Here is a 27,959-nt window from a genome sequence, read left to right as displayed (position 1 = left end):
GGGTAAATTTATTTAATCCATTCTTAGCAAAAGGTTTTATTTGATGAACAGTTAATTCTTTGTCGTACATAGGGAGTTTTAGCTGCCCCAATGCTTTACTATTTTCTAAAACTGTGATGTGGCAGCACAAAGTGTTTAACAACATTAAAATTTCTTAGTAGCTCTCAAGAATAAGCAACAGAGTCAAAAAGTAATTAAGAACAAAGATTACACATGAAGAGCTATGTTTTAAATACCTGTACTATTCCATTAGAACACCAATTGTAAAGTGCGTGTTAAACTAGACCTTATTATCTTGAGGGTCAGAAATCTTAATTGTAATGTCCAGCATTATTTGATTGGTGTAATCATCTCTGACTTGTCATAAATTCAGATCTTTTAAGAGGGACAGCATAAAAATCTGAGCGAGAATCAAGTACAGTTAAGAGCTAGCTGGCTACTGTTTTTGTATGGCAGTGTCCAGATGAGTTACAGCTTTTAAAACTGTTAGATGTTTTTTCCATTGTCATTTTACGGTTACTGTAGAGTGTGGGTGGCAGTGTGATCTTCACTGATTTATGAAACTGAGGTTTGTACTTAAGAAATTTACTATGACAGTGGTGAGGCTCTTCTGTAAAACAAGCTCATTTTTCTCTTGATTTTGGAGCACAGACATAACATCCTATGCTTTATGATAGCATTTATATCAAGCCATGCAGTACATAAGAAAAAAAGTCACATTAGTAGTAATTAATATCATTTGCATTTTCATGCCATCCTGCAGATGATCTTTTAGAAACTGCACCATGTTTTTTGAGTGCTCATCAAACTCTTGTTCACTTAGCCCAGTCTCACATGGTGTATTGTTAGCAGTGGCAGCCAGCTCTGAATTGTTTAGTTCTCCTCCTCCTCCTACATTTAGATGTCATGGGGTTGTCAGAGTGATGGACTTTGATCAGACTTGTACTCCATTTTTCAGTGAAAGTTATGTGCTTTATCTCAGTCCAGCAGACCTTTTAACTGTCCCTATTCTGGAGTAACATACCTATTTTCAGGTCTGATTTATTCCTTAACACAATTTTCTGAATTCATCATCACCCAAACTTTTTGAAGGTGTCAAGTACACAGAAATCCACACTCCATGAACAACATGAGTGGCAGTAATTTAAAGAAAGAGGACACTCATCTTAGATCTCCAGTTTTCAGATGCAAAAATTGATGACATCTTGTGGTACAATTTTGCATTGTAGTACATTATAAAGTTTTCAAATTTCACACTATCTTTTTGATAATGTGCTTATATTTTCCATAATTTTTATCGCTTTGCTTTTTAAAAGTGTCTGAGTAGTATCCCACACTCCTACTGGAAGCGTGAAGGAACTTCTGACTAGATGTACCTACTTTTCAAGGGCCTTGCCAGTCCAGAATGGATAAATATTATACAAAAAAAGCATCAAAGTGTATGCCAAAAGTCAAGAAATACTGGACAACCTCTGGTTTATCCACCAAGCTAATAGCTTTATACATCCTTGTTTGTGAGACTTGCACTGCTCGTACTTGGGGTTGTTTTAATGTATCTGATCACTTAAGTGATAGCACCTGAGGGTGCTCTGAAATCCTTAAATGATTTAATTGCCATGCCCTAGAACAACCAACAACTATAGCTTTTTAATTAATTTTAACACAGTTTAATACTGTTTTAGGAAGCTAACCAGTGTAGCATTTTACATGTTAGCAAGGTTTTAACCTTAGCCTTACCTCATTCAGAAAAAAAGAATATTTGGATTTGAAAGTAAAAAGGGTATCAAAGATTTTAGGCATACAATTTGCGTACTCAAGATACCTGAACTTGAGTCACAGTTGCTTGAATGCAACAGTTTGAGTTGCCATTTGCTGATGTCACGTCTGCTGAATTTATGTATGAATAAGTTCATAGTGTTATGTTGCTGGTTCACTGTTGCAGGCTCCTGAAGAAAGAACAAGACAGGATTTATGCTGTCAATAATTATTCTTTCTCTGAGGTGTACTGACTCTGAAATTAGTGTAAGAAAGGAAGGGGTAGGGGAAAAGTACCCTATATGGGGGACATGCTTCATATAAAAAAAAGCTTATTCTCTGTTTTTTTAGATGAGCTCAGATACTCTGTACTTGAACTCATCATTTATACGCTTTTTGTTGCTCATCTTCTATGACAGGACCTTGGGCATGTTGACCAGATGTAGTGGATCCCAGTTTTTAGCACAACAAAGATAGGAATTGTTATTTTGTGCCAGTTTTTAATGTATGCTTAAAGTGCAGCACTCACCAATATTGTGAAATGTATTAATGTGAGTTTCCTAGTTTTAACACAACATCCAAGAAAAGCTCATTTCATGGTAATTTATTTTGATTAGTGCTAGTAGCATTTCAAGGCCGTATGACTAATGAAATTCTGCTAAATAAAATCCAGAATACTGAGAGTTCACTGTACTGGTAATGGCTACATCAATTCCACTCTCCTTTATGTTCTGGCAGTTTGATAAACTTTATATATTTCTATTCAACAGGCATAACTGTTTGTTTCGCTTGTACAAGGATGATTTCATTATGTAATTATCATTCCTTTAATTACATTCCCATCCACTTGTTTCATTTACACTGAAACTACTATTAGGATTTGTACACTGAGCAGCATTAATGCCAAAACACATTTCAGTACTTAGACCCATTGGCAACGAGGGGTAAAGCCATTCTGGTACCCCATATTTGACTGGAAGGAGTGGCCAAATCCAGCTCACCCATCCTGAGGAAAGGGAGGCTGCGTAGTATTGCTGTAGTTGCAGATTTAAGAGCCTGGCAAGCTTTATGCTGCAAGAGGAATACTGCTTTGTTGGAAGATTGTGCATACACCTTCTGTAGACAGCAATTGCAGAGTGCAGGGGGGGGTTGGGATACACTCCACAGCAGCAACCTCAATGAACCTGTGATAGGCTGTGGCAGATCTGGTATACCCACTGAATGAGAAAAGAAGCTGGGGGGATGGAGGGGAAAAATGCATTTCAGTACTTGCAGCTGTCTGAGTATATTGCTGGACTTCAACAGTGTACTATATTTGGTGAAGAACTGGCCTGTTACTTTTTCAGTTTATGTATTCAGTGTCATTTGGAATGCCCCTAGAGGCAGTCTAGCTGGGTGGTTATAATTCGCTTTTACTGTTCAAGAAATCCTTTGCAGACACCTTTTAGGATCTCTGTCTACAGTACTTGACACACATCTTGGCCATGAGCTTCTCAGATACAGCACTTTTACACCTTACAGTCTCTCTGAGACATATTTGTTTTGAATATATTTCATGTTTTTTCTCAGCAATGTCCCATCCTCAGTACCAAACTCAAATGTTTTTGGATGTTCACACTTAATCGCTCCTTTTCTGCAGCATCACTCTTCAAAAGAAGACAGCTTGCATTTTTACTGCAGTAGAACTTCAGTCTAGACTAGATTACATTCAGTGTCTCTTACACGAACTACCTTTTCTGCATTTGGGCTTTATAAGGAAGTAGAGGTAGGTAGTTTACAGTCTAGCAGTAGCTGAGTAGGCAATAAATACACACCATGCAAGAGAATATTTCCTTATTCTAACAGAGCTATATGCACACATGTATACTGTTATTGCACTGTTTTTTTCCATGATTTTTTTTTTCCAGTTTGTGTGACCATTTGGGCTGTGGATAACTTGAATTAGACTTCATATAATGAAATTCGTACTGCTGTAACAAAAAAAAAAAAAAAAAAAAAAAAAATCAAGTTTCCATACCTTGATTGTTATCAATGATATCATCAGGTAATCTAGGTCTCAAAAAACAATGTTTAGTGCATTGATAACACAACCACTTCTTGTGTCCTGTATCTTCACCAGAAATGGAAACTTTGAAAAGAACTCTATGCATAGAAAACTGAAACAAATCTGCTCCAGCTTTACTGGATAAATAATTGTATCTCTTCTCAGATTATTGTTATGGTATGCATCGCACACTAAGTCTTACTACTTGCTCATTCGCCATCAGCATGCCAGGCAAGCATGGCACATTATATGCTCTTTCTTTACATTTCACAGTTCCCTAATGTCTCTCGTATGTTGTGGCCAGCATTTCCTTCCTTAGCTATTTAGGCACTCACACTTAATTTATTTTAACATCAGACCTTATATGCAGACGCTGGTGCTCCCAGTTCAACTAGTGGCCAGGGCATCTTTTGGACCTAGCATGGGGGAGGAGGGAAATTCAGATTTAAGCCTGCTCACCTCTCTTTAAGGGGGGCAGCATGTGCTTGTGGGTTTATGCATGACAGTGAGAATCTCTAGTGAAGACCTGGGATCTCATGGATGATATTGTCTACAAGAGTGGCAGACCCAAATAATCACATCAGAGAAAGCATTGTGTGCATCACAAAAGCCAATTTCAAACTGGCCCCTTGAAGGCTGACAAGCTGATGTTAAGATTAGAGGCTTAAAAAGAAATCATGATCCTCTTTGAGGATAAAAGGTACCACTCCCAGTACATGCCACCCTCACCTTTATGGAAAGATCGAGCTGTAGAACTCTTCACAAGGTGTAATAAATGGGTCAGAAGAGCAGCTGGTGGAGGGGGGGGAAGTTAATGATCTGATGCTGACAGTTACAAACTTAATAGTGACTTGCAAGATAATTTGTTTGTCTTTGTTTACTGGGGGGAATGTCTGACTGGTTAATACCCATTTTCAGCAGAGGCCTGGGAAGAAAAACTCCATTTGTTTATACTGAATTATAATTAATTAGAACCTAAGGAATACTACTATTATACAAAATAGTTTGTGCTGCAGAGTTTCACATTTACACTTCTCTAGTAACCCCTATGGTTACAGAGATATGATCACTTATTTGAAACGTGAAGACATAATTTGTTCTTATAAAAAAAGTTTAGGCTGTGCCTATTAGAAGATTTGATGATGTCAGTATTCACATAATCCTCGATTGTGGGCTCATTTCTGACTCTGCCATTATTCGAGCTCGCCACTTCCAAAACTCTTGAGCTAAGCTCTACCCATAATGTTCCTCACCACATTACCGCAGATCTCTTTTGCCACTTCATAGTGCCAGACACGTGCTCTTGGGCGAAAGCCATTGTTTAAGAAAACTGTAAGTCAGATTTTTCTAATTTCTCTTTTTTTATCATCTCTTCTGTATTTCTGTACTACCCTCTCCTCCCTTTGACAGTTTAGCATGTGTTTTCTCTTTTATCTACTGTTAGGTAGTTCTTTCTCAAGTACCATGATTGGTACTTTCCCCCCTTTTACCTTCAGGTATTTTTGAGTGCCATAGCTGGTTTTTCCTTTCTGCTTGCTTTTACTTTTTAAAAAAAAAAAAAAAAGCTCTTTCTTTTCTGACTTGTCAGTATGACTGGTTTTGTGTGTATATATCATGGCCTTTGTCTTTTTTGTAATGGCCGACAAACCCTCCAGAGACACTTCTGGGTTCAAGTGGTGTCAAAAGTGTGACAGGAAGATGCCAAATTCAGATGGACATGCTTTGTTTATATTTTCTTGTTGTCCACAAGAGGACTGTGCAATCTGTCACAACTTCAGCAACACAACTCTGACTGAATGTAAATATAAGTTAGTTTTGAAAGGTTTGCTTACATCGGACTTTGACGAGGCCTTATCTGGTCCAAAAACTGAAGGCAGTTCATTGTCATCCTCCTCCTCTAAATCAAAGAAAAGAAGTTAGTCAGTCCCAACACCATCTTCGGAACTGCCATCCAAAATTGCCAAGTCTCCCTCTGTGCCGACGGCCTCCTCGGAACCGGTGGGCCAAAATATTCAGACCTTTGTGCCAACAGTGCCTGTTTCTGCATTGACTTCTTCAGCACTAACATCAACTGAAGACACTTCTCCTTCTGTTCTAACCAAGTGTATGGAACCAAAAGATCCTTCACTTATATTTTTACAGTGAACCTGATATTCTCCCTCAGTAGATCCCTTTGTGGACCGTCCTCCCAGTCCCTTTTTAGAGACATGTCCACCAAAATCTCCATCAGCTTCCTCAATTCAGTCTGCCAAGAGTTTGTCTGAATCTGACATTGAGACTGGTGGATCAGCTCCTTATGGCGAGGGGATTACCCCCTTCTTTGGTGCCTAGAAATGTTATCTCTGGAACTCTACCTTCTTCCACACCACTGCTTATTCCTCCTTCGACTCCACCTGAGTTTTCGGAGCCCTTGGTACTAGCTTTCCCAGCTTCGACTGCTTTGGTGCTGGTCAGAGCCTCTTCTCCAGCACCGATAGCTACCCTAAATTCTTTGGGTTTCTCAAACCTGGAGACCTCCCAGAGTTGAGGTTTTGTTGCCGGTACCGAGGGTGGGGTTCGACTTTGATTCTTTCAGAGCCATCCATGCCCCTCAGTGCTTTGGCATATGTAAGCATGACTCTGGTGGTGGCCTCATTGGCGCGCAGTGAGATCATGGTTCAGGAGTAGTCCTTTTCGGTTCCAGGCTCCCATCCCTCTATGGGGAGCCTGCCTTCTAGGCCATGGAGAGGGCCTCGTCCATGGTGGATAGACAGTCTATGCTATCCCTGTCTGTCCAAACATCTTGTCATCTCCTTGACCAGAGCTTCCTCCAGTCCCTTCCGTGGGACAGAGGGCACAAATGTCTCAGAATCAAACCACATTGGTTATGTCATCTTTGGATACTTCTCTGGAACACCCCAGTGAAGTGGTACCTTCAAAGAGAAAAAGCAAGAGGAAGCACATGGACTCACCTGGAGAGTCCTTCACAGAAGATATAGATTTTGATGAGGGAGAAGGTTCCCCTAAGTCACTCCCTGAAGATGTTTCCTTCAAGGTCATCCTAGAAATTCTTAAACAGAGGGGTTGCTAAAATATCCTCCAGCCTTTCTTGGAAGATATCGATGTCCTTCAAGAATGCAACTGCAGTCATAACATGTGGGTTGTCCTGCCTCAGGCAGCCCTCGGTCGGCCGGATTCCAAAGTCTGGGTCCGACGTCGGCTGATGTCGCATCTCTCTCCTACGTCAGAGCGGCTGGAGTACATAAGCATCAGCCGACGCCATTTTCTTCAGTCTTTCTTGCCGCATGGTGCCCGAAGCAGAAGCAGTTCGCAAGTGCCGGTCGGTCAGCTCCTGTATTCTTCGATACCGAAGTCATCAAAAAAGCTAAGTACCCCATTGGGGACCTTTTCTTGCCTCAGCTGATGTCAGAAATTACTGAAAAAGTTAACAATTGTCTATATTGTGGTAAACAAATACCTCATAAGGATTTCCACTCTTGGTGTCTTCCGGCCTCTGTAGCGTGTGCTCGCTTCAACAAGTGCACCCTCAGGCGCCGGGCGGAGTTCGCTGAAGATTTTTTCGGCGATAAATTTGCTTACACCATGCCGTCGGAACTTCCGACATCGCAAACGCCCAAGAAGCGAAAAGACCGGGACCGACATCCTCGGGCCGCGTCTACCACCGACTCCACGCCAAAACCTAGCGCGAGTGCTCCGGTTCCCTCTGAGACGGTCTTTCCATCGCTCCGAACCGAAGACACCGCATTACCAACGACTCCGATTCCAGACATCACTCCGACGCCAGTTATTGATTTTCCTCCGGATACCAAAACCGAGGAAATGCCCGAGACCATTGCTGTAGACAAGGTCACTCCTGCACGTGGAGCTGCCAGGCCTCCTATGGCCATGTCTATTAAGGCCTACACTAGGGCTAAGGCAGCCAGCAAAACAAAGCATCTTACTACTAAAACCTTACCTCAGCCTACTGCAGAGACACAAATTATGTCTATGGCTGCTGACTTAATTTCTATGATTAGAGGTTCACAGGCCCATCCTGAGAGAGGATCCCAGCCTCCTTCTGATAAAAGGCCCCGGATTGAACCCTCTGATACTATCCCTTCAGATGAAGATTCTGAGGGCTTTGTCCACTCTGATAGCCAGGAAGAGCTCTTCCAGACCTATGAGGACTCGGATGCAGAAGATTCCATCCCCTCGGCCTCCCTTCCTGAGGATATTTCTTTTGGGGAAGTTCTGCATACCATGAGGGAACATTTCAAGTGGCAAGGACAGGAATATTCTGATTCCAGAAAACGCCTTAGGACTTTCCTTAAGAAGCCCCAGCACAGGCCCTTAGCTATTCCTCCTGTACTTGATGTTTTGGATGATTTATATTCTGACTCTAGTGCTACCCCTGACTCTCTTCCTCCGGCTCCAGCCAAGCCAGACAGGTATTACAGGGTCCCAGAAACACATTCCCATTTATTCAGGGCCCGTACTGCTGATTTGGAAACTATTTCACAGGGGCCTAAAGGAGTTTCAGCTTCCACCTCTAAAAATCCATTGCCCTCCAACAGGGAAGCTAGGTCATTAGAGAGATGGGGCAAAAAGGTTTACACATCCACTACCTTATCTATGAGAGCTTTGAATTGCCTTTTTCATATGTTACAATATCAGGATTTCCTGTTAGAAGATTTACAAAAAACATTAGCCACTCCTGATCCTTTAGACAGGAAGGCTTTGCAGGAAGCTGTACATAACACTCAGCAAGTAAGCAATCACTTCCTGCAGTGTGGATATGATGCACTGGAAGCTTCATGTAGGGTAGCTATGACAGGGGCAGTCATCCATAGACATGCATGGTTAAAAGATCAACCTCTACCAGATCATGTAAAGGCAAAACTTCTGGATGCACCTTTGGAAAAGAACAAGCTTTTTGGTGCTAATGCTAAGGATGTGTTAAAGACCATCGAAGAAAAAGCAAAATCAGTTCAGACGGTGAAAGATTTCCTCCAGGTTCAACCCCCCAGATTCAGTAGGAATTGGCCTTCAAAAAACTGGTCCTTTCCTAATCCAGAAAAGTTTCAAACGGGTAAAAACAGACGTGGCCAAGGAAGAGGCCAATACAGAGGCCCTTACAGGGGACGACAATGGCAGCCAGGAAACCAAAGAAGTGACGCAGGGGTTTCACCTGCCCCACAGCCACAATCTCAATGACTTTCCTCTACTTCCGCCTACCAGGGAACAAATAGAAGCTCCCTTGGGAAATTATCTCTGTTTGCAGAAAATTGGCACAGACTGACAAAGGACAAATGGATTTTGGACATTATAGACCGAGGCTACAGGTTCCATTTTCATACCTTGCCAAGAAAACAAGGCATGCCAAACCTGCCACAAAACCAGAGGGCAGAGGCTATCAAGCAAATCACTCTGCTGACTCGGATGAAAGCAATAGAAAGAGTTCCACAACAAGAACAAGGCCAGGGGTTTTACTCAAGACTGTTCCTTGTTCAAAGAAAAGAATCTCAAATGGAGACCAATACTGGACTTGTCCGCATTAAACACCTTTCTCATAGTACCAAAGTTCAAAATGCTGACTCTACAGCAACTCCTTCCCATACTGGGCAAGGGGTCTTGGCTGATTACTCTGGACCTCAAGGAGGCATACCTGCATGTCCCTATCAGACACAGCTGCAGAAGATACCTCAGATTTCTTGCAGGGCCAGAGCATTATCAATTCTCAGCATTGCCATTTGGCTTATCTACTGCACCCAGAGTATTCACAAAATGCCTGGCTTCAGTAATTGCTCATTGCAGGCTCCAGGGGATACAAATTTACCCGTACCTGGACGACTGCCTCATACAAGCGGACGACAAATTGATGTTGACAAAAACTTGGACTATGTCATACGATTACTTCAAGCTCTGGGATACACAGTCAACTTCCAAAAGTCAAGACTGCAACCATCCCAGCAAATAATCTTCTTAGGTGCCAAACTAGACACAGCCTCTCAAATGGCTTACCTGACAGAAGACGAGCAAGAGAAGTTAACTCATTATTTCAAAGGTTTAGCAAAACTCACCCAGATGACTGCAAGGAGATTCCTACAGGCCCTGGGTTACATGGCATCCTGCATTCTCCCTGTTCCATTAGCAAGACTACACATGAGAAAGCTTCAATGGTACCTAAAAAGCGTTTGGTCTCAACACAGCAACAACTTGGAGACAACCATACCGCTCATTCCATGCCTACAAAAGGAATTCCTATGGTGGGCCTCGGTGAGCCAGGCAAACGCAGGTATGTCATTCAAAAAAACACAGATAACACAGACCATGACCACAGACGCCTCAGACCTTGGATGGGGGGCGCACATGGAAGGCAGGTGTATACAAGGACAATGGTTTCCAAAGGAAACACATCTGCATATAAACCAAAAGGAAATGCTGACAGTAATGCATGCCATCGAGGCCTTTCAACACCAACTTCAGCAAGGCCATTTACTGATACGGACAGACAACACCACTGTGATGTGGTATATAAACAAGCAAGGGGGCACCCACTCTTACCCCCTTTGCAGACTGACAATGCATCTTTGGGAAAAATCACTGAGCCTAAACATCCAGTTACAATCCCAGTTTGTTCCAGGCAAAGACAATGTGTTGGCGGACAGCCTAAGCAGGAATTTCACAGATCCACACGAGTGGAGGTTACATCCAAAGGTCTTCACACAACTCACTTCGACATGGGGCAGGCCAGAAGTGGACCTATTTGCCTCTCACCTCAACCATCTTCTACAAAAATTCTGCACAAGGACAATACCATCCAAAAGCTTGGAAAATAGATGCTCTCTCATTCAACTGGAACTTCCTAACAATCTATGCATTCCCACCTCTGCCACTGATGACCTCAGTATTACTAAAGATCAAAGCAGAGAGACCCAAGGGAATCATAATAGCCCCGGATTGGCCAAGACAACACTGGTATCCACTACTACGGAGCATATGTCACACCAGGAGGTGGGCCCTTCCCCAATGGCCTCAACTTTTGACTCAACACAATTTCGAAACAGTGCATCCAAACCTTCAGACACTGCAGCTAACAGCCTGGGAGATCCCATAAATAACCTCAACCTATCTCTCTCCAAGGAAGTTCAGAGGATACTAACAGAGGCTCGAAGACCATCCACCAGAAAGGCTTACTTAGCAAAGTGGAAAAGATTCAGCAATTGGAATACCAGCAAGGGACATGATGCATCATTGTTGAACATCCCACTCATCTTGGAATATTTGGCAGATATGCTAAAGAACGGCCTCTCATATTCTTCCATAAAGATACATGCATCAGCTATTTCAGCTAGATATAACACTGATCCTCCTGTTTTTCACACCCTTTGCTAAGGCAATTCCTCACGGGAATCAAGAACATTAAGCCACCAAGAAAGGCCCCAGTGCCAGCCTGGGACCTCAATTTTGTCCTAGAAAAACTGACTCTACCTCCATTTGAACCAGCAGCTTCAGTTGACTTGCAATTTCTCTCATGGAAGACAGCTTTCCTGTTGGCAATTACCTCAGCAAGAAGGGTTTCGGAACTACAGGCCCTAATGGCAATACCACCGTTCATAATTTTTCACAGAGACATGGTTTCATTAAGGACCAACCCTACTTTTATGCCAAAGGTGGTATCTAGGGTTTCTTTAAATCAAGCCATTCATCTGCCTGCTTTCTTCCCCAATCCTGAGAATAAGGGGGAAAGACTGTTGCATACCTTGGACATTCACAGACAACTTCGATACTACCTGGACAAAACCAAGGCCAGTAGGAAGTCTGAACAACTTTTTGTAGCTTACGCCCCTGCAGTCCAAGGAAAAGCAATTTCAAAACAGACTATTTCAAAATGGATTGGACATTGCATCAAATTCTGTTATTCCTTTCATGGAAAGACTGTTCCAGCCAATGTCAGACCACATTCCACCAGAGCTACAGCCACCTCTGCAGCATTCTTAAGAGGGGTGCCTACTAAGGACATTCTAGAAGCTGCTACATGGAGCTCCGTGCATACATTCTCCAAACACTACAATCTCCCTCTATACTCCAGATCCAGAGCAGGCTTTGCTTGGCAGTCCTGCAGGGTTTGATTGCCACACCATCTTTTCCTAGAGCATTCCTCCTCCCCAGCTAAGCTATGGTATTCTACCCACATGTTATGACTGCAGTTGCATTCTTGAAGGACATAGTACAGTTTTGTACCTACCATAAATGTAGATGTCCGATAGACATGCAACTGCAGTCGGGTTTTCCCTCCCTCCATACCCCTCTATGCCTAGGGTCCACTCCTATCCCTGTTACTCTTAGCTGGGGATATCTGTTATGGTGTATTTGTTTTATTGCTCATTTATTTGTCTGGAATCCTGTTTTTGTCTTCCAATTTGATTACAGCCTTCCTTGGAGGGCACCTGGCATCTGGGGCAAGAAACACTGGAGAAAATGGCGTCGGCTGATGCTTATGTACTCCAGCCGCTCTGACGTCGGAGAGAAATGCGACATCAGCCGACGACGGACCCAGACTTTGGAATCCGGCCGACCGAGGGCTGCCTGAGGCAGGACAACCCACATGTTATGACTGCAGTTGCATGTCTATCGGACATCTACATTTATGGTAGGTACAAAACTGTACTGTATACCTAGAGGTTTTTCATGCCCATCTCTTTACCTCTTGGATCTCTCCTCCCGCTATCTTATTAAGCTGATCACTCAGCGGGCTTCAAAGTTACCTGACTCCATCAAGCCGATCTCAAGGAGACCTGACCGTATCCCCTGTGCCACTCAGGATCAACAACACTGGGCCAAAGGAATTCCTGTGGATGCCATGGTGGTAGCGGCAGCCACCAACATCCTTCCAAAGAGTCTAGGACAATGGATAGATTTGGGAAGCACGTATACGCTTCATCGACCTTCGCTCTCAGGTCCTTGAATTACATGTCACATTTTACAAGGCTTTTGAGAATCTGATTAAAGACCTGTCAGATACTGTTTTAGGAGTGGGATCAGTAGCTTAAGAAGTTCAAGAAAAAGTGGCTTCTCAGCTCACAACCCTAGAATCTATCTCCAACTCATCCATGCGGCTTATTGCTCATGCTGCCGAAGGGACGACAAGAGCAGCGGGTTCAGGTATAGCTATCAAGAGAGATGCCTGGATGTGGTTATGTGATTTCACAGAGCCATTTAAGTCTTCTTTCGTCAATGGTCCGTTTGACGGAACTTCCGTATTTGGTTCCAAGTTTAAAGAGACTCTAGCCAGATGTGAGAAAGATGGGAAGACCCTTTCTGCTGTAAGCGTATGCTTTTCCACTCCTTAACAGCCTTATTCCAGGAACCAGAGAAGTGGGAGGCTGTGGTTCACAAAGTCCCAAGAACCTTTCTAGGACTCACATGGCAAAGAGGGGGAGTAGTAATGGAAGATGCCGCTCAAGAGGCAGAAATGGCCTACAGAATCAGGGTTCCAGGGACTCTTTCCCTAGAAACTCCTATCAGCACTCCTGAAAGGAGGCCTGACTGCCTTCCTCTAGAGGCAGTTGAGGTGATATCTCTGTCTGGCTGAGGATTGTAACGGACAAATGGGTGCAGAGGATTATAACCAGAGGTTACAACATCCCCTTTTCAGAAGAACCAAAAAAGATTAAAAATAATACCGGATGTTCCACCCAGTCACAGGGATGCAGCAGTCTTAGAAATTCAAAAACTGCTCAACAAGAGTCATCCAAAGAGTCCCACCAGAGAGGATCTGGGATTTACTCGAGATTCTTTTTAGTGCCAAAGAAAACGGGGCTGGAGGCCAATTTTGGATCTCAGTTGAAGAAATCTGCTCAACAAACCAAATTCCAGATGGGCTTGGTTCAGTTTAGATTTCCATTCTTGGAACAAGATGATTGGCTCTGATCAATAGAGCCTCAGGATGCTTAGTACAATATAAAAATGGACTAGCAGTCCGGAAGATTCCTGCGCTTCCAACTGGGAGCCAGTCACTATCAGTTCAGGGCTCGGCCCTTTGGTCTTACCACAGCCCCCAGGGTGTTCACCAAATGCATAGCAGTGGTAGCAGCTCACCTGAGACTGCTAGGATTCTGGGTGTTTCCATATCTAGATGACTGGATATTTACCGCTCCCATGAGGTGTCAACTCGTAAAGGCATGAGATTACACTCTTCTCCTTTGTTCTGGCTTAGGAATCACTATAAACCACGAAAAAATACCATTTAGAACCTTCCCAGCAGCTGGAATGCATTGCAGCTATTCTCAACACAGTCACTGGCATTGCGTCTCCTCCTCTAGAAAGACTTCAAAGGATCAGATCATTTGCAGCAGGAAAGTAACAGTGAGACTCATTCTACAGACTCTAGAGTCAATGGCAACCTCTATCACTCTAGTTTCCCTGGCAAGATATCACATGCAAATTCTTCAATAGCTTCTGGCCTCCCATTGGTCTTTATTGAAAACCAATGTCCCATCTGATTGTGATCTCCAATCTATGCAAGGAAGACCTGAGTTGGCGGCTTCACACCAACAAAATCTTGTCGAGCCGTCCCTTTGTCCCTCCTCAACCCCAAGCCATAGTGACCACAGATCCATCCCAGATTGGGGGGGCATTATCTGGGAATGACTATCCAAGGCACTTGGTCCCAGCTGGAGGCCAGTTTCCACATCAGTGTTGTAGAGATGAGGGCAGTGCTGTTAAGAGTTGCAGGCATTTCAAGATACCCTCCCCTTGGGAATGATAGCAATTCAAACAGACAATATGTCAGTAGTCTGGTACTTCAACAAGCAAGGAGGAACCAGATCTTACCATCTTTGTCGAGAAGAGCTCAGAATGTTGCAATGGGCAATTTCTTCAAACTGCTTTCTAGTGGGAACGCACATTCCGAGGAGCTCCAATGTGATTGCAGACAAACTGAGCTGATTCATCCTCATACCTCACAAGTGGTCTATCAATCCAGAAGTGGCGGACAGGATATTCCGCCTTTGGGGCCAACCCTGCTGTGACCTCTTTGCCTCCCCTCTGAACAACAAGTGCAACAGTTACTTTGCCCTGATCCCCCCACCAGGAGAGTCATCCAGAGATGCTCTCATTTACGACTGGCTCCCCCCCATCTGTTGTACACCTTTCCTCCGGTTTTCCAATATGTCAGTTTCTAAAGAAAGCCAACAGGTCGAAGAACAGGATAATCCTCTGCTCCCCATTCTGGCCTCGATAGATCTGGTTTCCCTTCCTATGGCCTCATCTACTTTGGGAACCCTGGATACTGGACCCAGCTCCAGACCTGTTATCCCACCCAGAGGGACTGGTTCATCTGAATCTGCAGCATCTCAAGCTCATTGTACGGCTTCCCCAGGTCCCATGATCGCCAGGCATCCCTTTCTCACCTCACCGGTCCAATACATCATTTTGGCCCACGGCAAACCTTCAACAAGGACATTCCATCATAACAAGTAGCTAAAGTTTACTAAATGGTTGCTAGACTATAATCTTGACCCATATTCAGCATCTGTTGATAAAGTTCTAGACTTTTATTGGCTTCACTCTTTGAGGCAGGAGCATCAGCCTCTACTATTTGAGTACACCTTTCTGCGATAGCTAACTTCCGTGTTGGTTAGATGGCTCATCCCTTATGTCACATAAACTTTGCAAAGCCTTTTTAAAAGGAACCTTAATGCTCAGACCTCCATTTAAGGAACCCTTTGCATCATGGGATTTGAATTTGGTTTTTCATTATCTTTTTTTGTCAACCCTTTGACCCCTCAGCAAGTTGTGACTTAAAACTCCTGTCCTTGAAGGTTTACCATTGAGACATCAAAATGTAAACCGTTCAAAAATCCAATTTACATGTCCGATGTTCAGAATATGAAGTAGGTTGAAATACCAAAAACCAATAGAGTCAAAGTCTAATTTGACTTCTGAAGTCTGTTACCTCCTTAGCAGCAATATGTACGGACCAGATCTGTACTGCACAGCCGAACAGTAATGTTTTTGCAGAGGGGTGTGCCCCCCACACCCCCTGCCATTTATATATTACAACTCCGAGATCGTACTACAGTGTGGAAAAGGGTAAATCTCCCAGTCGGCTGCAGTGAGTCAACTGCCGTTATACAGTTGGTCTTCTTGAGTCAACATTTCAATATTCTTCAAATTGTCTGTATTCTGACTCCTGCACGTTATTGTCACACAAGGCACGCTCGACATTACAATAGTAAACTGTCCTGGAAAACCTTACTTTTGGTAGCCATTACTTCTGCCAGAAGAATATCTGAAATGCAGGCCTTATCCTGCAAACCCCCGTATCTTTTATAAGGACAGGGTCTCCCTCCAGACAAACCCCTCCTTTATACCAAAATTGTTTCCGAGGCAAATATCACTCTGACTATATAACGCCTAGTCTTTTGTCCCAATTTTTCCAATAAAGGGGAGTACTGTCTGCACTTGCTAGATGTACACAGGCAATTGTATTTTTATCTTCACAGAACAAAGGAAATCTGACCAGCTATTTCTTTCCATTTCTTCAGCCAATTTAGGGTGTCCAGTATCTAAAGTTACTCTGGCTAATTGGCTAACAGGAATGGACTCCAACCACCAGGAGCTGTTAGAGCCCATTCAGCTAGAGCAATAGCAACATCTGCAGTTTTTCATGCCAGAGTTTCTTTAGATATTTTTGCTGCAGCGACATGAGCATCTCCCCATATCTTTATTATGCATTACAAACTGGACCTGGTCTCAAGAGGACGTGCATCATTTGGCTTGATGGTGCTCAAGAATATTCTTCCATGAGACCTCCCAAGATCCAGGTAGCTTGGAACTCTGTCCCACAGTCAAGGATTATGTGAAGACTGACATCAGATAAAGAAGTTATGTCTTACCATAACGTTCCATCTGTGTTGTCTGTCTTCACTAATCCTTGACATTCCCTCCCTCCACCCCACCTACCTTAAGAACTCTTGGTGGATCAAATCCCTCCAAAGATTGGCTCTCATAATAAAGTCTCAGATAAGGCCTCCGAGCTGTTACTTCTCGTCTGTATCTATTGCTTCCAAACTCCATCTAAGGTGATTGTGTGAGGAGCATTATGGGTAGAGCTTAGCTTGAGAGTTTTTGGAAGGCGCAGACTGGAATAACGGCAGAGTCCTTTCCAAGGCTCAGAACCAAGCGCACAGTCAAAGATTAGTGAAGATCTACAGCACAGATGGAACATTATGGTAAGACACAATTTTTTTTTTTTTACATCACAAACTTCCAAAACTCAGTTGGATGGAATGAGTTAAGTCTCACTACACCCATCCTACAGTTCAGCTAGTTATTTTGTGATGAGGTCATTTCACTCACTCATTGCCCATGATTTGCACCACTTAAATGTTAAGTCTTATTCTGTTTAACTGTCCCTATTCTGATACCAAACACAGTTTTTTGTTACAGTAGTGAATTATGCAATTTACCAAATTCAGTCAAGTAAGCATCAGCATACAAGAGGTACTTTGTGTTGGCATGATAAAACAAATGGCAAACTCATTCTTTCAGTGATCACAATAGCTGAAACTTTTGACTCATTACTGTTGTATATTGTCTTGAAACTAAAAATGTATTAAGCTGTCGGGGCTTGTCTCATGGAGTGACATAGTATGCACTACCTTTACAGGCTGCTCCGCTCACTTTCACAAACAAATTAAATTGTAAGACCCACACCTTCAGATTTACCTGAAGAGGAAACAGGTAGCTGCAGATGAACCATGTATTAAACATTACAAAGACATGTATCTGGAGCATTTCTCACCGGGCTTCCGCTGAAAATTGGCTCGTTCCAAGTTGGACTTTCCCGGTTAACAAATGTTAAATAAATTAAACCAAGTATGACTTCTTTTTAAACGTCTTCACCATATATATATAAAAGTTTCATCAGTGTCAGATTAGTGTACAACAGGAAGCTCAGAATATATGTGATCACTGAATATATTTTCTTAGATGCATGCACACTGATATATACTTATAGATCAGCTCATAACATTAAGTACATGTGTTATTGTTCATGTGATATCTCAACATTCTGCTAAGTTTTGCATATTTTCACATGCTAATGCAGTTTTTTTTTTTTTTTTTTTAAACTTTATGAATGCTACCAGCTGTATTCATGTTTTGTCTTTAGTTAACTGTTACTGAAAAAAAAAAAAAAATATATATATATATATATATATATATATATATATATATATATATATATATTTCTGGGGGTGGATGGGGGTTTCTTCATAGTCTGGTATGGGTCTGAGGTTTATGCCTGTTGCCCAAATTATTATGGTGTAGGGCAGGAAGAGTATGTATATTCTAATGTGTGGGCAGATGACACCACTATGACACAGGTGATTCTTAGCTTTCAGGCAGTTCAGAGGTACAGTGGATATAAAAAAATGTATACACCCCTGTTAAAATGCCAGGTTTTTGTGATATAAAAAAATGAGATCACAATAAATCATTTCAAAACTTTTCCCACCTTTAATGTGAGCTATAACCTGTACCAAATCTGTTAGGGGAAAAAAATATAAAAATATAAAAAACATACAATACGCTGGTTGCACCCTTAAACTAATATTTTGTTGAAGCAACTTTTGATTTAATTACAGCATTCAGTCTTCTTGGGTACACACCTACCATCAATTAGAGACACTCTGGTTAACCCCAAATAAAGTTCAGCTGTCCTTTTAGGATTTTCCTGACATTTACTCAGTTGTCTGCTACAGCAAAAGCTGTGGTTCGCAGAGAACTTACAAAGCATCAAAGGATCTCATTCTTGAAAGGTGTCAGTCAGGAGAAGGGTACAAAAAAATCTCCACAGCATTAGATACACCATGGAACACTGTGAAGACGGCCATCAAAAAGTGGAGAAAATATGGGACAACATTGACCCCCAAACTGATGAAAAGATAAGACGAAAACTGGTCAGGGAGGCTGCCAAGAAGCCTACAGCAACACTGAAGGAGCTGCAGGAATTTCTGGCAAGTACTGGTTGTGTACAACATGTGACAACAGTATCCTGTATCCTCCATGTCTCGACTATGGGGTAGGGTTGCAAGACAGAAGCCTTTTCTTGCACAGAAAAACATCCAGGCCCAGATAAAATTTGCAAAACAATTCATCAAGTCCCTGAAAAGCATGTGGGAAAATGTGTTAGTCTGATGAGACCAAGGTTGAACTTTTTGGCCATATTCCAAAAGGTACATTTGGCGCAAAAACAACACTTTGCATCACCAAAAGAACACCATCCCCATGGTGAAGCATGGTGGTGGCAGTATCGTGCTTTGGGGTTGCTTTTCTACAGCTGGAACTGGGGCTTTAGTCAAGGTGGAGGAATTATGAACAATTCCAAATACCAGTCACTTTTGGCCCAAAACCTTCAGGCGTCTGCTAGAAACTGAAGAGGAGGAATTTCACCTTTCATCACAACAATGACCCCAAGCATACATCCAAATGAACAAAAGAATGGCTTCACCAGAAGAAAAAATTAAAGTTTTGGAATGGCCCAGACCTAAATCCAATAGAAAATCTTTGGGGTGTCCTGAAGAGGGCTGTGCACAAGAGATGCCCTTGCAGTCTGACAGATTTGGAGTGCTTTTGCAAGGAAGATTGTGCAAATATTGCCAAGTCAAGATATGTGCTATGCTGATAGACTCCTATCCAAGAAAGCTGAATGCTGTAATTAAATCAAAAGGTGCTTCAACAAAGTATTAGTTTAAGGGTGTGCACACTTGTTCAACCAGCCTATTGTACGTTTTTGTTTTCTGTATATTTCTCCCCTAACAGATTTGTTTGTTTTTCAATTGAATTCTACAGGTTATAGGTCACATTAAAGGTGGGAAAAGTTCTGAAAATGATTTATTGTGGTCTCATTTTTTTATATCACAAAAAACAGGCATTTTAACAGGGGGTGTGTACAATTTTCATATCCCCCATGTAGTTAAATCCTTCATATCAAGAGAAGGAATGAAGAAACTTTCATCTTTAAATAACTAACTGTTCATTCTGAAATATTTGAATATGGTACCCATCATCTTCCTCTGTGATCTCACATTAGTATTACTTTTTTTTTGACAGGGTGAATGTTCTTGGTATCCTCACTGCAAGCAAGCTGTTTACTTCCTCAGCACAATCCTGAAACAAGATTCTGTGTCTGACCACCTGCCTTCAGTAGTCACCTATAACGTATGCTTTGAACCAAAGACTGGTGACCTGTCAATGGACTTCCAGCCTTTAAATGATGGCAGTGGCAAATGAGGATAGTTGAGCGGCTAAGATCTTTCTGCTGTTGTCCCACTTCGACTTTTAAAACTGCTTACTTTCAGATTATTCCAAAGGCTATACTCCATTTTTGAAGCACTGAGTTGTCCATATTTTACTTGAAGATGTTATCTGTGGGACAGAAAAGTAGATGAAAACAGTCCCAGATGGATGGTATACAGATTAAAGAAGAGAGCCTATAGCGGAAGATGAAAAGATCACAAACCCAGATATTAAACTGACCTCAGGCATATTAAATTAAAAAACATGTTGATAATCCTAAACTATTTTGGGTATTTGTAATAGGCTTATAGTGCAAGGTAGGAGTTTAATTGGAGATATCTGGCGTTATCATGTTACAGGACATTGAGAAAAAGTTCTAAGCACTTTACTAATTATTGTTCAGTTGTTGCAAGTATGTAGACTCTCCTATAGATGTATGTCATAGGCAGGACAATACATCAGGAAGCAGTTCTTAAAATACAAACTGCAGACGAACATCATAAAACATTTTTACCATGTGTTCATATGCAATAATTTTGCAGAGAGCAAGCCCCCACCATTACTCCCCATACTATAAATATTCTTACTCTGTGAGGCACAGCCTTCTAAAAAGAAAGTCCCCTCTTCACTAAGATTCTGTGACCTTAGGGCAAAAATATTTCCCCCCTTCACTAAGATTCTGTGACCTTAGGGCAGAAATATTTATCTATCGGATATGTTTATTTGAAAGAGATGGGCTTTTACATTTTTTTAAACCATTCAATCTTTTTTTCTGTATTCTGCTTCCTGCTGTGGAATAGCAGAAATAGGAGTGCTACTTTATTTACATCAAAAGCAAAACAACCTACTTTTTAGCGTATTACCATAAGAACTTCATGTGTAAGTATGGCGTCAGTTCGATAAAAACATTTTGAATGTAAGTACTTTGGATAAAATGCTGTAACACTTGAGCCATCTGTACTAGCAGTTTTGGTTTTATGTAATAAACTTCCATTTTAAAAATAAAGTTTTTACATGTATTGTTTTCATCAAGTAGTACTTCAGTTTAAACTTTAAGCAAGACAGTAGTAATTAACACAGGTAATAGGCCAGTTCCCTTTCCTAACTTGCAGTAGTGTATTTTCATTTCTTCAGTATCGGTCAGCTGAAAGGTAGTAATATGGCAGTTTCTATAACTTCTGGCAGTGGAAAACAGTAGTATAAATAGATGGTGGAGTGTGCAGACTGCCATGATATGGTGCATAGCAGAATATCTGAATGTCAGCATAAGGATGGTTTCTGCATCACTACAAAACTTCGGGCAAATTAAGTCTGTTAAAGGGAAATTTGAGGAAAATCTCTCTTACCATACAAAGGAGAACCAGAAGGCTTCATTTAGCTATGTCCAAAACCTCAAAGGCAGCACATAGCAGTGTGAGGAACTGATTGCAAATGGAACCACCTACATAGAGCTGGAAAACAAAATTCCTTGCTGACAAGTTCAGCTCCAATTTTACCCCCTCCTTCAGCTGCCCCCAGGAAACACCATCAAATAATCCCAACTATCACTAGGGAGTAGGGCCAAAAATACTGCAACAGTGGGTCCAGATAACATCCCAGGATGTCTCCTAAATAGCCTGAAACATGACATGTCGGAACCAGAAGAGTCGCTGTTTAAACATAGCCTCCAGCCATACTTTGTGCCAAATAAATGAAGTACTGAAACTGTCATCCCTCTGTACAACAATGAAACATCAGCAGACCTGTGGAACTACACACCCACAAGTCTAACTAGTCTCATATGCAAGCCACGGAAATGATTAATAAGGGCACAGAAAACCTTTGAATACTGGATCCAACCCAGTCTGGTTTTGTCAAGTGCAGATCAAGTCTATTCAACCTGGTGGACTTCTTTGAGAAGGTCACCAAGGTAATGGATGAGGGCAAAATGGTGCATACTGCCTACCTTGACGTGGCTACGGCATTTGATATATCATCCCACTAGAGCATTGTAAACTCATGAATATAGGCATAAATCTATGTGTTACACACTTGATAGCTAGCTGGCTCTCTGATAGGACCCAGGACGCTAGGATTGGGGAAGACCGCCTTCATAAAGAGGATGTCATTAGTGGAGTCCCTCAGGACTTTGTGCTGGGTCCACTCCGTTTTAGCATTTACTTCTTGGAAATAAAGGGCCTCTGTGTGCCCAAGTTTTTAGATGAGTACAAACTAATAGTCATAGATTCTCGCCAGAATACTAGCATCCTAGAGCAAGGACCAACACAGAAAATGACTTGTGTCAAAGCCATAACTTAAAACTCAACGCCAAGAAATGTATAATAGTACTCTTTGGAAAGTAATCCATCCTAGGAAATTACCTTGTCGATAGCACACCCATAAGAATGCATGCAGACAGTAACCTGGCTGCTGACCAACATGTATCAAAGGTAGTAAAGAGATCATTCTGTCTTCAGTTTATAAGCACGGACATCGCATCTAGGTCCATGGAAGCCATTATTCCACTGTATTCAGCCCTCATCAAGCCCATCACCGAGTAGAATGCTCTCTTCTGTATCTACCTTACAAGGCACATGCAACAACTGGAACATCCACATAGGTTCCTCTTAAGAAGAGTACAAGTAAACGTGTCCTATACAGATCATCTCAAAGCCCTCTCTCTAAACTCATGTTTCCTACAGACTTGAGAGGCGATATATGCCTGGCATGCAAAGCATCCTTGGATACCACTCTGCTGGACCTTTTGCATAGCCACAAAATGAACAGCATAAGAATTACTCGAAATAGGCATTTAAACTTTGCTTGTGACATAAATAGGACATGTTGGAGGGACAGATATATGTTTCTCCCTTATCTGGAACAGACTTCACATCTGTGTGAGGCAAAGCTCTTCCCTAACCCTATTCAAGAGAAACCTGAAGCAGTGGATGGGAAATTGGAATTACACCCCAGGTGTAGTACCTATGTCTGTAATAGACATAGGTAGATTGTAAATCTTGTCCTAGTTTACATATACCCCTTAACCTTTAAGGGACAAACTGCCAGGATACATTTGGGATGCTTGGCTATGCTTATAAAGGCCCCAACAGTCATTAGTCTAATATACATCCATGAACAAAATGTAGTTTCTGTGCTTTGCTTAGTCCGCTGGGACTTGATTCTTGGATTGAGGTATATGTCCTGATATTTGTTGCATATCTGAGCTGTAATTTGTTTTCCTTCTAGTGATGACAAAGTATGAGCCAGTTATAAAAACTAAAATTATGACGCAGAAGTCCAGATCAAGCCTTGAAAGTTAAATTCAGATTGCTGATACATTAAATAGAACCTGTTTGAGCACAAGGAAGACTTGCTGGAAGATGATGTGGAAGCTGTATGGGGTCATGATACAGCTATCAGAGACATCCGAGAAACTGAAAATGCTTACAAAAGACTACACAGTAATGCAGTCAGTACCTGAAGCCATAAAGTCAGAATGGCCAGAGACTGAAGTAGCTTCATGCACTAATTAAGCTGTGTTGTACATTCAGATGTCTTTCCATATCCCTGTTGGAGTATTCATCAAATCTGAGCTCTCCTGCCAAGGATAGTGCTATGTCCAGCCAGTATGCCAAAGCCTGTATTACCTAGGAGCATTGTACATCAGACATATTTTCCCAGCACAACAGTAGGGCATAAAGGTGACTTATGTACTCTCCCAACCCAGAACTTCATTGCTACCAGTTCAAAACACCCTTATCAAACATCTGTCTGAATGCTGCTCGCTGTGCTGGTTATACTAAGCCTAAGCTTTCAGATAAGTACCCCTTTGGGGGTTCCTTTTTCTTTTTATTCAGTTTTATAGTGGGTTAAATTTCATCCAAGAAAGGGGAAGGACTGTGGGAGGCAAATTCCTCATAAGGACCATCAAGATAGGTGCATCTCACAACCACACTTAGTGCTCCATCTGTCAGGCTTTTGTACCAAAGACTTTCCATAGCCCTCTTTCTACCCTTTCAATAGATCTTGAGAACCAGCTGCTGCTGTCTAGCTTCCACTGGATGTCTTTCTTGAGGCGGATGAGAACCTGGAGAACTGTCCGGTATTGCCTTCAGTTTCCTCTACAGTGATCTTATTGGAGGCCGACACGGAACCAGCTTCTTACACTTCCTTGGAGGCCTTGCAAATGTCCGTAATGGACACTGAGTGGGAATCATGGCTGATGATCTTAGAGGCATCTAAAGGGATCCTTGTTAGAGAAAAGGATCCTTGTACCTTGATTGAATCCAGGCAGGGGGAAGAGCCATCACACTTTGTCAAAACAAATGTCCCTTTAAAGAAAAGGCAGAAGGTTAAGCATGTGGCGCCATCTGCCAGAGATCCACAAACGGAAGTTCAGGGCTTCACACAAGGCTTGTTCAATGCCATGATGGCTTTAAAGCCTCCTCCGGGGGATTCCATTACTTTACCTTCTTGGTCTTCTACTCCTAAAAGGGGAAGGGACCCAGAGTCTTTGGATGAGGATTCTGATGCTGGCTCCTTAGCCTACTCATTTCAGTTGTTTTCTCCTTTAGACTATGGGTCATAGGAGGAGGAATCTGTTGGTCCTGATCTTCCTTTGTAGGAAATATCCTTTAGGGACACAGTCCTGCATATGATGGAGCATTTTAAATGGGATTGCTCTTGGATATCTGACATCCAGAAGAGGTATTATGAGTTGTTGTAAATGGACTCTCCTAAACTATCTACTGTCCCTCCTGTGTTGGCTGCTTTATTGGATATCTCCACTCCTGGTCTGGCCCGAGTTTCCCACTCTCCAGCTTCCAAAATGCCTGATAGGATTTATAAGGTACCAGAATCCTGTAAGTTCTTATATAAATGCCCTTCTTACTGATCTAGCAGTGATTTCTGTGTCGGAGGAGAAGCAGTCTAGACTTTTTCCCTCTAAGCAGGACAGTAGAACTATGTAGAGGATTGGGATAAAAGTATAGACTTATGCTACTTTAGCCTATAAGGATACAAATTACCACACCCACATGACAAGATATATTTTTTTCTCTTCTTTCTATGATTGGAAAGATTGTATCGGATACTCCCACTTCGGAGGGGTAAGGCCATGGCACTGTCCTTGTTGGGCAACTTCAGAAGTAGAACCAGTTATTCTAAAATGCAGCTATAATGAGGCTCTATTCCAGGCTTGGCCTTCACGCCTTAGCAGACGATATTAAGGTGAAACTTCTGGATGCTTCTCTGGATAACCAAAATTTGTTCGGCACTGCTGTGGCATAGCTCTTTAAAATTAAGATTTTGCAGGATCAATTTAAGCACATTAAAGATTAGAAGCACATCTTTGTTTCTCCCATTCCCAAGTTTCAGAGGAAGTATCCTACAAAACTGCATTTTGTGCAGACTGTCTAGACAGTCTTCCAAGTGAAAAAAGGCTCCTAGGCACAAATTTGTCTGCTAAGCCTACTCAAACACCTAGGCCCCAGAAGCCTTCCTTTCCTGATAAGTTTGCAGCCATCTGACTTTCTGCCCTCTCTTCCAGGTTTCCTTGTCCCTCAGGCTCTTGATCTCTCCAGTTTGGCAAAAAAAAATCACTACAGTGTCTTTGAGTTCTGTCTGTCGTGAGGCAGGGTTGTTTTATGGCCTGAAAAAACATTCCTTCCTTTTCCAGTATCCATTAACCTCCTGCAGAACAGCTTCATTTTCTAGAGGTGTTAGTCTGTTGGACCCAGGGTACTATTAGACCAGTTCTAAAAAACAAAAGGGATTCAGAGCTTTAGTCCAGGATGTTTCTGCTCCCTAGGAAAGAGGGCTCTTGGAGACCTGTCCTGAATCTTTCATTTCTGAGCACTTTTCTCAAAGTGCCATCTTTCCAAATGCATTCTCTTCAGACTCTGTTTCTGTCAACCTTCAGAAGTCAGTGTTGACTGCGAGTCACATTTTTCTAGGCTGCAGGATCCAAATTGTTCCAGCGCTAGCCTCTCTTCCTGCCCGCAAGGTTTTGTCTCACAACCGGTTTTCTTTACTTCCCTTGTCCTGTCTTTTGGCCAAGGAATTTCTCAGGGCTCTGGGTTTCATAGTCTTTACCATTCCCATGCTCCTGAGCCAGGCTTCACAGTTGGTAGTTTCAGTGGTATCTTAAAATCAGTGTGTCTTCAGTACTGCCACCCACTAGAGTATCTAGTTCCTCTGCTCCCATCCCAAATTGGAATTTCACTGATGGATTCAATAGATCTTTCAATCCAGGTGTTCCATTCCAAGCTCAGCAGGGATGCTTCAGAACTAAGGTGGGGAGCTACTTCATGCATCCTAAAGGTTTAGGGCCTTTAGTCCACTTAGCAGAGCAGATCACGTTAAAGAAATGAGGGTCTCAGTTTTGGTCTCCAAGCTTTCCAATCACTCTGGGTGCCAGGTCCCTTAAAGGTTTATACAAACACCACACAATCGTGTGTTACATCAGCAAGCAAGGGGGCATGAGGTTTTACCTACTTTGCAGAGTAGCACTTCCGGTATGGGGAATAGCCATCAAAAATCTGCAGGTGACCCTAGAGGCAGTCTCCATACCTTCAGAATGCAGTTTTGTGACAGATGGTCTCAGCAGTTCCAGGACACAGCCTTGTGAATGGATGTTTTACATAGAAGTGTTTCTGGACAGTTCACCGGTGAGGTATTCCTCAAGTGGCGCTCTTTGCTTCCTCTCTGAAAAGGTAACTCTCTCAGTTCTGTTCCAGAGTCCAAAATCCTTTGGCTTGGAAAATGGATGCCATGTCTTTCTCTTGGAAGGGAATGTTCCTTTAAGCATTTCATCCCTTTCTTCATTCAAAGATGAAGGACTCTTCCATAAATTTTGTTGGTGGCTCCTTTTGGCCCAGACAGCACTTATTCTCCCTCTTATTCCATTTGGCCAGGGGCAGTCATCACAAGTTAACTTAAAGCATGGACTTTCTCACACAGGACAAAAGATCTCTCCTTCACCCCCTCACGTGTCCACTCTGATACTTTCGGTGATAGGGTTTTGATTCCCTTCAGAGACCAATTTTCTGAGGCTGTGCTGAGGGACCGGCAAGAGGCCAGGAACCCAAATACCAGAAAATCATATGCACAAGTGGAAGAGATTTTCTGTCTAGTGCCTTAAACATCACCAGGACCCCTTTTCAGTGGGGACCCCCTTGGTTCTTTCCAACCTGTGTGAACTGCTACATGTTGGCTTGGCATATTCTTTAGTCAAAGTCCACTTGTCAGCAATTTGAGCCTGTCTGCCACTGAATCCAACTCTAGCCTCTAAATTTGACAGCAAGAAATTTCTAAAAGGCATCCTTCATATTGGCCCCCTTCCCCCCCAAAGAAAGCATAGTCTTCCTCCTTGGAATCTTAATTTTGTTCTTGAAAAACTGACTCTGGCTTCTTTGCAACATTGCATCTGGATGACTGTTTTATTGGTTGCTTTAACCTCTGTCAGAAGGGTATCTGAACTCAAGGCCTTGATGGTGGCCCCTCTTTTGTTTTTCCATAGAGACAGGGTCTCTCTACAAATTCTTCTTTTATGCCAAAGATGGTTAATGAGTTGTCCCTTCATTTATCTATCCAGCTTCTTTCCGTTTTCTGCAGTCTGCTAGTAAGAAGGTTCTTCATACCTTTGACTTGCATAGGCAGCTCAGATATTATTTAGTCAAAACTAAGACCTTTCATAAATCTGATCAACTTTGTTTCTTTTCATACCAAAACTTTGGATTTGGCAGTTTCTAAGCAAAAATCTCCTCCTTGATTTTCAAGGTAATTTCATTTTGTTATACATTTCATAGCAAACAGTTTTCTGCTTCTGTTCAGGCTCATTTTGCTACAGCAGGGCTTTCTTGGGGTTTTCTTTAAGGGTTTAGACACAAACTCC

The 27,959-nt window shown here is 42.2% G+C and overlaps 1 protein-coding gene across 4 annotated transcripts in view; it reads left to right on the top strand.

Moving 5' to 3' along the window:
- PRMT7 (protein arginine methyltransferase 7) overlaps positions 1 to 21,092 on the top strand; it is an 843,610-nt gene extending 822,518 nt beyond the window's left edge. For all 4 annotated transcript variants that reach the window (XM_044081516.1, XM_044081514.1, XM_044081513.1 and 1 more), the window contains one exon: positions 19,901 to 21,092. In XM_044081516.1, the coding sequence (XP_043937451.1) occupies positions 19,901 to 20,080 (180 nt within the window). In that variant the 3' untranslated portion in view covers positions 20,081 to 21,092. The remainder of the gene's footprint in view (positions 1 to 19,900) is intronic.
- The last annotated feature ends 6,867 nt before the right edge of the window (positions 21,093 to 27,959 follow it).

The sequence above is a fragment of the Protopterus annectens genome, chromosome 8.part0, assembly GCF_019279795.1.
Source record: "Protopterus annectens isolate FY-2018-M chromosome 8.part0, PAN1.0, whole genome shotgun sequence".
NCBI classification, from domain to species: domain Eukaryota; kingdom Metazoa; phylum Chordata; order Ceratodontiformes; family Protopteridae; genus Protopterus; species Protopterus annectens.
The sequence above is the reverse complement of the archived record's forward strand: the minus strand, read 5'-3'. Positions and strand labels throughout refer to the sequence as shown.